Here is a 14,863-nt window from a genome sequence, read left to right as displayed (position 1 = left end):
ATCATCGAGGGTAGGGCGTTCCCATATTTTTTTCATTTTCTAACCCTAACCCTAATATTAATAATGTTGCCAACAGCAATGGAAAAATAAGGTGGAGAGAATCAACTTAGCTTAAACACATTTGATTAGTAGTATGTATGTATGTATGTATGTATGTATGTATGTATGTATGTATGTATGTATGTATGTATGTATGTATGTATGTATGTATGTATGTATGTATGTATGCATGTATGTATGTATGTATGTATGCATGTATGTATGTATGTATGTATATATGTAGTATGTATGTATGTATGCATGCATGCATGCATGTATGTATATACACACACACAAACATAAACACACACACCTACACACACACACACACACAGGTACAAACACATACACACACGCACGCACGCACGCACCATAAATACACTTGCATAAAACATCATAGATATTTATACAGCCTTTGTAATGTTTACATACAAATTGTTTATTGCTATTTTTGTATGCTCGCGCACAAAACTCTCTCTAATAAAAACATTCTCCAGATTTAAAAAAAAATCAGTAGCAACGCTAACGCATACATATATGCGTCTCCATGTATCGAGTACATCACACGCACGTGTGTACGTGAATATCAATAGGTAGGTATTGGCCCGAACCAATATAGGGACACACACATACACACACACACAAACGCGCATACACACACACAAACGCGCACACACACAAACAAACAAACACATAGAAACAGTCAAGCAAACAAACACCAACAACATACAAACATGCATACAATCAAAGAAAAACAATCAACCATATAATGAAGAAACATGCAACATATAGCAATTTAGCTACGTTTGAATGTATAAAACTGGGTGTGTGTGTGTATGTGTGTGTGTGTGTGTGTATGTGTGTGTGTGTGTGGGTGCACGCGTGTATTCATAATAATAAAAAGATAAAATGATGTTGATAGTATTAATTTACAAAAATAATAATAATAATATACAATTTCTAATACTTATTATCGTTGAGAATTATTTCATAAATAATAATAAAATACTAATACTACTACTACTACTACTACTACTACTGTACTACTACTACTACTACTACTACTACTACCTACTACTACTACTAGTACTACTACTACTACTACTACTACTGCTGAAAGTACTACTACTACTACTGCTGCTGCCGCTACTACTACTACTAATAATAATAATAATAAAAATAATATACCGAAATTGTTCTCGTGTTATGATTTAAAACTGGAAAACGTGAGTCTGAATACAATAAAAAGATAGCGATGTTGTTGCTCTTGTTATTGTTGTTGTTATTGTTGCAGTTGTTGTTATTGTTGTTGTTATTTTTGTTGTTGTTGTTGTTGTTATTGTTGCTGTTGTTGTTGTTGTTGTTATTGTGGTTGTTGTTGTTATTGTTGTGTTTATTGTTATTGTTGCTGTTGTTGTTATTTTTGCTGTTGTTGTTGTCGTAACAATAACACTGCTAGTAATTAAGTAATGATAATTGGTTCCAACAATTGCAAACGCCGGTAAAATATAAAATATAAAATATATATAATATATAAAATATATTAAATGAAATTCTTGTCACAACAGTATGAAAAGGTTTCTGTGTGTTATTATTATATTTATTATATTCTGTGTGTGTAAAATTTTATTATTATTCGTAGATAGTATTTTTAATAATTTTGGTGATAATAGTGGTTAATCTTTTTTAGGTATTACTAGGTATTACCTTAGAGTTGCTTATAAATAGTAGGAATACGTATGAATCAAGGCGTATGTATATATGAGCGTTCACAGAAAGGAGCGATCACCATGCTACAACACAAAATAATTTTTTAAAATATCTTTCAACGTTACTATCAATTTTTGTCATCATTTCTTCATCATCACTTCATCGTCGTCATTTTTGCTTCACTCATTAACTTCCTAACATCGTTGTTATCATCGTGACCATCCACCTGCTTTCTCACCATTATCATTCGTCTTCCTCTTCCTTCTCATCATCTTCATCACCATCGTCATCGTTTTCATCATCATCTTCATCATCGTCGTCGTCGTCTTTGTTATCATTCTCTTCGTCATCATCTTCATCTTTGTCATCATCATCTTTATCATCATTGTCGTCGTCGTCTTGGTCATCATCTTCTTCGTCATCATCTTCATCATCATCGTCGTCTTCGTCATCAGCATCCTGACGATGATGAGAAGGATGAGGGACCAGAGTACATAGAGAAGAGAAAGACAGTGGCGTATAATATATAGTTTATGAGTTGTCTCTCTCCTTAATATTGCATATAAATCGTCCAAAAATTCAATTTCGATGATTCATTACACGCGCTCGCACACAAACACACACAAATACACAAACATATACAAACACTCACATATACATACAAATAACCTTCATAAAACGGACACAAACAAACCTATACATACACACACATACCATACACACACAAACAAACACATACAGATATACACACAGATATACATAACGTACGTATATAAATACACAAGTGTGTAGCTTATGCATATTTATGAGTCTCATTGTAATAATTTATTCATACTTTCTTTTCACTTCATCTGAAAAGAAAGAGATAATGGCCGAATGGTTTGTTTCCATATTTATATACCCTTGCATCTAATACATATGTATATATAGAGATATATGTGTGTGTGTGTGTGTGTGTGTGTGTGTGTGTGTGTGCGTGAGTTTGTGTGTATCTTTGTGTGTTTTGTTTATGTAATTGTTTATGTTGTCATCATCACCGTCGTCATATTTCCGAGCATACACTAACATCTTCTTCGTCATTATCATTGTTTCAGTAAATATCAAGGTCATCATCATCATCGTCGTCGTCATCAACATAATTTTCATCGTCATCGTCGTCGTCATCTTTACCATCATCACTGGGCAGGGTCTGCCAACACGCCAAGCATTAAATGTCCGTAAAATGACGGAATGAAATAGGAATAGAGGTAATTGAAAGAGGACACTAATGACATCATTACGTCGTCGTTCTGACGTCATCTTCGTCATTAACATCATCATTATGACATCATTATGACGTCATTAACGTCGTCTCCATCTCAAAATCACCTCCATCATTCTTTATCCTTGTATTTTTTTAATTTTTGTTAACACTTTTCACACTCGCGCATTTGCTGTTTATTTAGAGTTCAATTTTTAGACACTGTCCTCAATGACCCACTGCTAACAAACGATTAAAATTTTAATTTATTATGTTTAAAAATTACGACACCAACAATGCTACATTTGGCAAAACTTCTCACCGGATCATCAATTACACCGTTAAAACCGTTTTAAATCAGGACTTGGTTAAAAATTTTTAAAAACTCTTCTCTTTAAAACGTAATTAATGAAATTGTTAACAAAGGTAGGTATCAAAATTTAAGATACTATGTCGGCAACAACATTAACAATAACAAAACAGATAAGCATAAATAAGGCCACACAAATCAAACAATACAATGTAAACAACATTAATTAACATTAACAATAAATACCATAACAGCAACAACAACATTCATTAGCCATAGCAAAATAACACAACAACTACTAAAACATTTTATTAACGATAACAAACCAGACATACAAACAAACAAACAAAACAACACAACATCCCCACATTCACTACCCGTTGTTTAGTATGTAAGCATTAAAAGACCGGAGCAGAAATACCACAAGCGATTTTGGTTGTAGGTGACTATCAATAAATGATTAGATTATCCGGCTCTTTACTACTTCTTTCTAAAACCGTTACTTAAATTACAAGTTCGGTAACATTACTAACATTTTAATAACTTTTACCGACATTACTAAAACTAATAGAGGGCTATTATAATTATAGTATAATAGTAATAGCAATAACAGTATAACTAGATTAATAGCTCAAGCTGAGAAATATCAAAATATTGCAAGCCAGAGTAGGTCTTGAACAACAAAAAGCATTTGCTGTTGTTGTAATTATGTTGTTGTAATTATAGAAAACCTTGTCAATAGTAGTAATGTAAGTAGTACAAAAACGGTGCTTAGATTACTGAAAGTAGCAAATAATGTAATAGTAAACCGTAATAGTATTAGTTGAATTAGTAAAAGGGGAAGTAGTACCAGCAATATTCAGATCAGTAACAGGAGTAAGTGTAGTAGTACAACTAACCGGGGCGTGTATATTTGAAGTAATATTACTTTCATTTTTGTTTGTGCTATGCAGTGGTGTGGCGGGAATAAAATTTTTTATTACCGGCCCATGAACATCGTCGCATTATTGATAACCTACACGTCCTTAAGCATATAATGCGATTAAGATAAGGACTACAACCAAAGGGGAAACGATGATAATGATGATGGTGGTGGTGATGGTGATGATTATGATGATGATAGTAGTGATGATGATGATGGTGACGATGATAATGATGATGATGGTGGTGGTGGTGGTGGTGGTGGTGGTGGTGGTGATAATGATGATGATGATAATGGTGGTGATGATGATGATGACGACGATGATGATGCAGATGAGGATACTACAGCTGCTGCAGGTAATGATGGCGGTAATGGTGGTTGTTGTTGTGGTGATGATAATTAAATTTGATAAAGATGATGGCGATGATGATTTTAATAGAAGAGAAAATGATGAAGATGATGATGATGATGATGGTGAAAGCAGACGCGAAAGCCACGATGACGATGATGATGTTGAGGAATGATTGTTGATGTAATGCCACTCATTATAAAAAAAAAAAACCAGAAGCTACCGTGCACTACCCCAACCATCCTCCGCCTCATTATCATCATCATTTTCCTGGCACCACCACCACCATCGTCATCACATCCATCATCATCATCATCATCATCAACAACAACCACACGGCAACCATCGTTGTTCTTCGTTCATTCATCATTCATCTTTTTTTTCATTCACTTTAACCGTATTTCTGGATATTCAAATATTATATACAATGCATGTATGTATATATACATACACATACATACATGTATATGAATATATGTATGTATGTATATACGTATATATGCATGTATGCATATTTGTATATTAGCGTACATAGGTCAAAGTTCATAGTTCAAATATATCCAACATAAAACATATGCCTCCTGACATTCTCTTATCTGAAAAGTAAATTTTTCATAAGGGATTTTTTCTCTTTTTTTCGAGTTTTTTTTATTTTTTTTCCGAGTGCTTTAACGTTATTATAGTGGTTTGTGTGTGTGTCTGTACTTGTGTATATAAATGTCTGTTTTATTTGTTTGTATGTCTGTATATGTTTTAGTGTGTCGGTGCCTTTTCTTAATTGTTCTGTTATGTCTGTTTGTATGTGTTTGTTGGAGTTTGTGCATTGCTACCTACATGCGTGCATGCAAATATGATTTTCATCTGGTTCCGTGCTTAGGCAAATGTTCGAGTGTGTGCAAATAGGTTCTTCTTTCATCTGGGGACAAATTTTTGTTTTCCATCTTTATGTGGATGTTTTTTTTTTATAGATGTATTCTTTTTTTGTTCACGTTGAAAGTTTTAAAACTGAACGTAGAGTTCGTTCGTCTGGTCGATGGTGATAATGTGATGATGATGGTAATGCGATGATGAGGATTGGGATTATGAAAGTGGTGTTGTAGTCGTCACATTGCCGATGATGTGATTGATGATGAACGCTATGATGTTGTTGTATGATGAATGTGATGACGACGAGAAAATGAAATCGCTGATATGGCTGAGATTAAAATGATTAAAGTGATGATAAAATTAAAATGAAGTATAATATTCATAACAAAGTATTAGTTAATTATATGTTCACCATCTTTGACGATAACGACGACGATGATGACGATGACGACGATGATGATGACGATGATGACGATGATGATGACGATGATGACGATGATGATGACGATGATGATGATGATGATGACGATGATGACGATGATGATGACGATGATGATGATGATGATGACGATGATGATGATGATGATGACGATGATGATGATGATGATGACGATGAATAGAGCTCCATTAACATTATTAATTTTTCTTTAATCACATTCAAAAATATTACATGAAAAGAAACAAAATTAAAAAAATTAATTGATTCGATTCTTTGAAAAAATTAAAAAAATGACATAAATGAAAAAATTATTCAACAGGTTTTTAAAAGACAACCATTCTGATAGAAATACATACAATGTTTTATACATTTGCATACAATTTTTGTTAAAAACATACTTGAACTTATTTTAAAACAAACTTTAATTATACAAAACTTTATTATTAATACAAAACTTTAATTTTAAAAAATATTTCCAAATATACCCAAGCGGGGAACATTATTACGGGGAACATCCGAAAATATTTGTTAACCAGTCGAAAAACCGCTTTAAAATATTTGTTAAAAGTTATAAGAGTGTTGAAGAGTTCAATTATTCTTGATAATAATAACAATTATGGCAATAATTTTATTATTAATAATAATTATTATTGTAGTATCAATGATACGATAATATTTTTGATAAAAAATGTTGACCATTGTTATAACAATTGTTTGATAAAGTTTTATTATTTAACCTGTCAAATTAGTTTTTAGGAATAATTTTTTATTTCTCTGTTAAATCGTCGAAATGAAATTTCAAAATCGTAATTAAGTCCTGAATAATTATCAATTTAATTACTTTTGTATTTTACAATTAACGATAAAAATAAAAATAATTATTATTATTAAGAATAAAAACATCAATAAACCTAATAAATATATATAAAATAATTTATCGACTGAATTAACTGGCTTGTCTGTTATCATTGCAAACGTTATTATTGTTACTTTCATTTCGTTCACAAGGTGGCACAACATCCATGGCCCCCAGACCGCAGACGTGTGTGTAACGGATGCCGTCTTGAAAATCTAAATAATTCCTTCCGGCAAGTAGGGTACTTCCGGTAGAGCCGAATCCATTTCCGGGTGAATAGTGATAAGACGGACAGTATGTTGTTGTCGATGTGGTGTTGTTGTTGGTGTTGTTGTTGTTGGTGTGGAGATGGTGGTAGTTGGGTGTTGATGTGGTTGTCGGGGCGTAGTTGTTTATGTTGTTGCTATCGGCGTTGTAGTTGTCGTCGTCATTGTCGTTGATGACGTCGCGACGTGTTGAGTAGAGGACGCGCTGAGATGAAAGCTCTTTGGCTTCTCTTAATCTGATCACGTTTGTAATTGCATTAAATGCTGGTATTGTAATGCTATTCCGCAATGAAATCATCACAAATATTATTTAATAAGTGTCAAATTATCAATTTATTATAAAAAAATCAATCCATATTATCATAATAGTTGTATAATGTTCCCATTTGCGAGAATGGTCTGCTATGCAAATCAATAAAACCAGCATCTGAACACTAAAATACAAAATATTTTTATGAAGTATACCACAAAAATAATTAGATAGACTGAAAAAATGTGGAATACTGATCAACCTCTTTTTGGAGTATAACTTTTTATGGCAGGATAATACTAATGTGAGAAGAACCACACCGATCAACACGCCAAGAACCAAGCCTACCATAACCGCAACCAACAAACCTGGCGAATGTTAGTTACATCATCACGTTGATTACTTTGGCAAAATAGACATAAATTTATCTCTGAGATTTTATACTTTACAATGTTTATAAACAGAGTTATGAATACTGGGTCGGATTTAAAGCAGAGCAAATGGCCACGCTCAAGCCCCACAAAAAGATTCAAATTGTTATAAACATATAGGTCATGTTGGCGTAATTTAATTTTTAGTTGAATACTCGCTAAAAACACTGGCTTTACTCAAAAAACTGCTAAAAAATGTAAGATCACTTGAAAAAATTACACAAATTAGAAGCTTCACAAAATACTTAGCCCTCCCCCTTCTAAATCATTCGGCACCACAACTTCTACGTGGCCCAGGGCATCCACGCTTGTGGATCCGGCCTTGATCGTCCCCCCCCCCTTATTTTTGTAATCTATAAATTATTTGAATTTTGAAATAAAATTGTAAAAATGAATTTTTAAAGTAAAAAATAATTACCAAGTGGATATATCTCCGTGCTGTCGTTCAGGACCATGCTTGACTTGGTTGGAGTCTCTAATGAAAAGATAACCAAGTAAGAACATTTTGAATAATTTTCATACATATATATCTGATGAGACAATCAATTTTAAATTTAAAAAACATTTGAACAGTTCAATTAATACGTTTGTGCTAATGGTAGTTTGTCAAAAAACAAATTTTGATTAAGCCGATGAAACTATCAGGATTCCATTTACATGAAAATTGTGAATACAAAAAGATATAAGTAGAGAGCTGATCTAGAGTTTGAAACGTTCTAAAAATTAGATTGAAGAAACTCATTCGCGATTGAAAAAATAATCAAAAGGTGGGGTGGATTTTGAGTAATAGAGGATTTGTATGTTATTTTATTTTCATTTAGCAATTTTTGTTGCTTTAATGGCTTTGTGGGTAAAATTTGTTTCAATTTAAAAACATTTTAAAAATTTAATCGCCAAATGAGACTACTCTCAACAAAACTAGTCAACAGAAGCTACCGTGCCAACCGTTGACAAAAGCCGATCAAGTAATCGGTAATACAAACCAACTGTGCAGTTGTCGACGGAGCCGTACCATCCATCGCCCTGGCAGACGATGTGCCACGATTGGATGGTGAAGTTGCACGTGATGGTGGCTTGGATGCCATTCCTCCTTAAGTGGGCACCTCGGGGTACGATTGGATCGGCACATCCTACCGCTGTGTCATGTCATGATGGTGATAAGGACGATGATGATGAAGATGATGGTGAGTATGAAGATGTTGGTGATGATGAAGATGAAAGTGATGATGAGGATGATGGTGATGATAAAGATCACATCACGTGATGGATGAGAATGATGATGGTGATAATGATTAGAATAAAGATATAAATGTTTATGATCACAAATATCAGGACTAAATTACATAATATGTGATACACGAACGGTGGTTCTATTAAACAAATAAACGAACAGACGATCGAACCACTGGCTGAACAAATGAACAGAACAAACAAATAAGTAAAAGGATAAAAAATGAATGACCAAACAAAAGAATGAGTGAATGAATGAATGAATAAATGAATGAATGAACGAATGAATAAATGAATAGACGAATGAATGAACAATTTTAAAAGCCATCACGTCAAACGAATAAATATGACAGACATTAAGTATCATATTTCAAAATTTGAAATGAACACAGCATAAATCAGGCGTATGGGAGGGATAAAATGATGACGACGACGAGAAAAGATGATGAGGATGTGATGACGATGATGACGATGAAGATTTGAGGTGATGAGTAACTGATGTTAGTTAACATATACATGTGGAATTTATGATGAAATTGAGGAAACCGCGGTAAAGATGATGAAGTGATCAAACAGACGATGATCAGGTTGAGGATGATGAAGATGATGATGTCATGAGTGAAAAGTCATCTGCCCTGGTGACGTCACTGCCAGCGGTATGACGTAAGCAAGGCGTTGAAAAATTCTAATTGGATTTGCTATTACAAGTAGTCGCTTTGAACATGCAATGGAGATGATTAGACGGTGGTGGCAGCGATGATGACGACGACGATGATGGTGAAAATTATGATGATGGTGAAAACGGGGATGATAACATTGATGATGATGACGACACCGATGATGATGGTGATAACATTATTCTGGTTATAAATTTGTAATGAAGACTAAAAAAAAGTTAAAGATTATGTCTGCAATGATGAAGATAATGTTACGATGCTAATAGTAACGATGATGATGATGATGATGATGACGATGACGACGACGATGAAGTAGACAAATTTGACGATGGCGATAATGATGAGTATCTCGCTATAACTGGAGCAATAAAAGGAATTGGACATAACGTTAACGATTGCATTAATTGTTCCTCTTTTCTCTCACTTTCTCCAACTCACTTTCTCTCTCTCTCTCTCTTTCTCTCTCTCTCTCTCTCTCTCTCTCTCTCTAGCTTCATTTTTTCATTTTGTTGTCAGTTAATTCTTTCTTTTATTCTCAATTTAACTTTCTCTATTTCAATTTTCATCTATATTTTTATTCGCTCAATTTCACTAAATAGGTTGCGTTCTGTTTTCTGCACATTTATTTAGTTTTCTTATTAATTCGTCAAAGCATGCATTCATTCATTCATTCATGCACCAATTCACCGTTCGTTTTTTCACTTAATTATGCACAGGCTTTTATTTATTCTTTCATTCGCTCTCTCATTAATTTTGTGTTCATCTTCTCATTCGTACATTCATTTATTCCTGCATTCATCCATCCATTCATTCTTTCACTCATCAATTTATTCCTTTTTTATTCATTCGTCCTTTCATCAATTCACTCGTTAATTTGTCCATGCATCCACTCAGCTTTTTATTTCATTTTTTAAGGTTTAATTGCTGAGCTTACAAAATCAGAACCGCTCTGATAAGGTCAATAAAAACGACAAACAAACTCGCACGTGCGTATGTGCCACACAATTGAATAAACACACTCACGCACACACACACACGCAAATACACGCACACTCACTCACTTACACTCACACACACACGTGCGCATAAGCACATTCAAACAAAATGCAAAGTATAAATAGATATGTTCTACCTAGACCAATAAAAGTATGATTATTACCATTAGGCACAAATCATTATTTTAAACTCACACGCACCCAGACAAACGCGCACACAAACGCGCACACAGACACACACACAGATACACACACACACACAGACACACACATACTTACGCACACTAATACAGCGTTTTATATAGCTTTATAACATCACCATAATACATTGGAATAAGGTCGTCATACATTAAGATGACGTAATAATGTTGTGACGTAAGCAGAGAAAACGCGTCATGACGTTAAATCGACTCGGACGTCACGAACAGGCAGGCCACAGATGGTCTGATGAACAAGACAGTTGGTCTTCTGGTGCTGCTTATGCTGCTGCTGCTGCTGCTACTGCTGCTGCTACTGCTGCTACTACTGCTGCTACTACTGCTACTGCTGCTACTGTGCTTTAATTGCAACAATTTATTTCAACGATGACGATAAGGATGATGAGTAAGATGATCATGGAATTATGTTTTATATGATAAGTAACGTTCATTTAAAAGTTTTCCGTCGTATTTCGCGTGTTTATATGATTTAAAAAAATCATCAATACACGTTAAAATATCATTGAGACGTCAATAATAACAGCAGATAAACTAAAACAAAAAAAAACCTAAAAAAACTAATTAAAAATCTTACGACCAAAGTGTCATCTATATAAAAATATACACACAACATCAAATACAATTCATCATAGAATCATTAACATAATAAAAATCCACAGCATTAAAAAATGCGACACCAGTGATGTCAACAACAATGATGGGAATAACACCTAGGACATTAATAACATTAAGAACAATGTTATTTGTGACAAAATCTTAATGAAAGTGAACGTGATGTGAATGACTGATATGTAACGCTGCCTATAAGCGCACACACACCACACACACACACACACACACACACACACATACACACACACACATACATACACATACATACACACACACATACAAACACTCACATAATTAGTATTTAATAATTATAACAACGATAATAATGATCTGACTAATCGCCTGTTTTCTATTCTCGTTAGTATGAATGTTTTATTTTGTAAGTTTAACCATGTAAATTTTTTATAAAGGTTATTATAATTTGCTTTGTTTTTGGCATTTATTTTTTCTCTACTTTATTTTTATCAACACCGAACCGTTCTTGTGAGTTGATGCATGCTTGAAAAGTGTTTTCCAGGTACGCTGCGTTGGCTCGGTCGTATGTCGGAGGGTGCAATAACAATTTATATACATTGAGTGGGTAGTTGATGATGACGAAGAAGAATGAATAGAAAAAAACAGGCGCTTGGATGAAGAGAGTGAGAAAAATTGCAACAAAAAATAAAGACAATAAATAAGAGAAACATAGAAAGAGAGAGGAAAAGTAAAAAAGGAATTAAAAAATGAAAGATAGATAGAAAGAAAAAAGAGCCAAAAAGAAAGAAAGACATGAATCAAATAAAAACGTTCTAAAAATAAACTTTCATAATTGGATTTGACAATGTGTGGTGATTGGTTTGATGACTTTGACATCTGTGCACGCTTTTAAAGAACCGCAAGCATGCACGCATGAATGTACGAAGCCAACATTGGCAACCACGGTTACGAGTTGAATGGGTCTTGCGTGCTACCAAATCAGAAATATTGTAATTGAAGATGTGTTTTTGTCATTAAATGTTGCACTAATTCAGTAGTCACGTCAGACTAACCTTCAAAATGCAGCGCATAATAAATAATTTCCTCTTTGACCTTTAAGTCCATCATCGTGACCTCGACCTTTGGTCCTTCCGACAACATCACGTGACGAATGCGTTCTTTCGACGTGCAGTCAGCCACGTCAATAATGGCCGAGTTAGCCGAGCGAGCCTCAACATCTCGAAGGGTGACGTAGACCTTACAGGAAGGAGCATGTTCCAGCTGGTTCCTCCTCGTTCGATGCCTCGCGTCGTGGTAGGCCTGTAAGAGGTGAAGTTCATTTTCATGCCGAATCAAACTTTGCGGACTTGCCATCGTCTGAATTGAAATGACGTCATCGCGTCGCAAAGCCACCCCGTAGTCGTGGAGAGTGAAGTTGATTTGTTGGCCTCTGCTGGCGGTAATCATCCAGGGACACCTGGGTCCTCCAATTTTCAACTCCTCCACGACCAGACTGGCCAGGTAGCCACGTGGTTCGTTGACGATCTGCGGATCCCCGAAGTGGTTGCACGTGTAAGGCTTGCCCATCTCAACTGCAAGATGGAAGCCGTGTGAGTCGAATATCTAATCTTTATTTAGTAACTACCACAATTCATTGGACTAACGGTGAATGTTTTTTTAGCAAAAATTCAACTATAAATAACAACATTTACAAAATTTTACCCACAAATATAGCATCAAATAAATAGCACAACGAAATTTAACAAAATTCCAACTGCAACATTTGTATGTTACAATCTCAGCATCAACAAAACTGTCAACCACAACCATGACGTCATTCTCAACCAAAAAGAACCAACAGCAATCACTTGACATACCTTTGACGCAGGAATAATCAGCTTCTAGGGAAACGGAGAAATCATTTGGGCAGGGCTTCAACTGGTAGAGGATGGGATCAGGAGTGACCACATGACAACTCCGCCTTCCTGAACATCTGCGTGTTAATTCAGTTTATTACAGAGATATTTTTATATTTTTGATATTATATTATATTTTATTATTAATTTAATAACATTTTCTAATGTTATTTAAATACTTTATTAGTTTGGGACATATTCAGTATTCGATTTTATTTAGTTATGTTTGCAGTGATTTACACTTATTTGGGATACGAAGATGACAATTTCGTTGTTGAAACAATGCTGTAAGCACGTTACAAAACAACTGATGAATAATTCCAAACTGCAAAAACTACTAAGTTATGTTGAGTATATCGTTAAAAACTATGTAATCTTCAATCAATCAACTAGCAAACCAATCATTTAATCAGTCAATCATTCAATCAATCAATCCACAAATAAATCATTCAACCAATCAATCCACAAACCAATCATTCAACCAATCAATCCACAAACCAATCATTCAATCCACAAACCAATCATTCTGCCAATCATCCAACCTAGCGTCGATGAGAACCAAGACATCAACGGAGCAGTCAAGATGGTATTCCGTTGTGACGCACCTCCCTTTTGAGCTCCTGCCATACATTGCTGACGTCATCATAATCATTTCGTCAGGGCCGCAACTGGCGTTGAAGTGCCAGGGGAAACAGTACTGTTGCACTTCTGAAAATTTTGCAGTTGGATGTAAAAATAATTTATCTGTCTGGCTATAATTTTTAATTTATGAGAAACAATAGTTTTTAGAATATTATTTGATGTATTTGTTTATTTTTTTGAGAAAAGATAATTTTTAGAATATTATTTGGTGTATTTGTTTTTTTTCCGAGTTTTCAATGTTTGAAATATAATATTATTACAATGTCAGACAACGTTGCAATCACTGTAAATGATTTTTAGAATCATCGGCGAAGCACACACACGCACGCACGCACACACACAAACACACAGACAGACACACACACACGCATGCACACACACACACGTATTAAAACCACTTTTCACGTACATTGCGTGTGTGATAGGTGGGAGAATAGTCACAGCAACAGCAGGTAACAATCAGCATAACAATAATAATAGTAACAATAACAACAATAATAATAACAACTAAAACGATGAAGAAGATGACGATGGTGACAGAAAAGATGATGATGAAGAAGATGATGGTAATGATAATGATGAGACAACCGTGATGATAATGATGACAAATTGGCCAACATTAATATTGACACTTAAATTTAAAAGCGTTCTATTTATATGCAAAGTTATTAAGATGCATTGCTTGCAGGTCAAAGGTTACGTACGCATACGCGGACACGCACACGCGCGCTAACTTTTACGTAATAGGAATACGTTGATGTGTAAAACTTGTGAACATAATAAACGTTTATACATTATAAATGTGTGTAAATAGTTTTTTATATGTTTTAGTATGTGTGTACATTTTCTCTTTCTCTCTCTCTCTCTCTCTCTCTCTCTCTCTCTCTCTCTCTCTCTCTCTCTCTGTGTGTGTGTGTGTGTGTTTATGTGCGTGTTTTT

The 14,863-nt window shown here is 34.4% G+C and overlaps 1 protein-coding gene across 1 annotated transcript; it reads right to left on the bottom strand.

Annotated features, from left to right (window-relative positions):
* Positions 1-6,128: 6,128 nt before the first annotated feature.
* On the bottom strand, positions 6,129-14,335 carry HELRODRAFT_191240 (hypothetical protein; the record flags this gene model as incomplete). The annotated part of the gene is made up of 9 exons (XM_009016756.1): positions 6,129-7,234; positions 7,511-7,616; positions 7,925-8,032; positions 8,098-8,154; positions 8,663-8,815; positions 12,440-12,958; positions 13,244-13,359; positions 13,888-13,990; positions 14,323-14,335. The coding sequence occupies 9 exons, from the start codon at positions 14,333-14,335 to the stop codon at positions 6,823-6,825; spliced, it is 1,587 nt and encodes a 528-aa protein (XP_009015004.1). The 3' UTR covers positions 6,129-6,822.
* Between the last annotated feature and the right edge of the window lie 528 nt (positions 14,336-14,863).

This window comes from Helobdella robusta (assembly GCF_000326865.2).
Source record: "Helobdella robusta unplaced genomic scaffold HELROscaffold_19, whole genome shotgun sequence".
Lineage (NCBI taxonomy): Eukaryota > Metazoa > Annelida > Clitellata > Rhynchobdellida > Glossiphoniidae > Helobdella > Helobdella robusta.
Note: the sequence above shows the minus strand (reverse complement) of the source record. Positions and strands in the feature narration are given on the sequence as shown.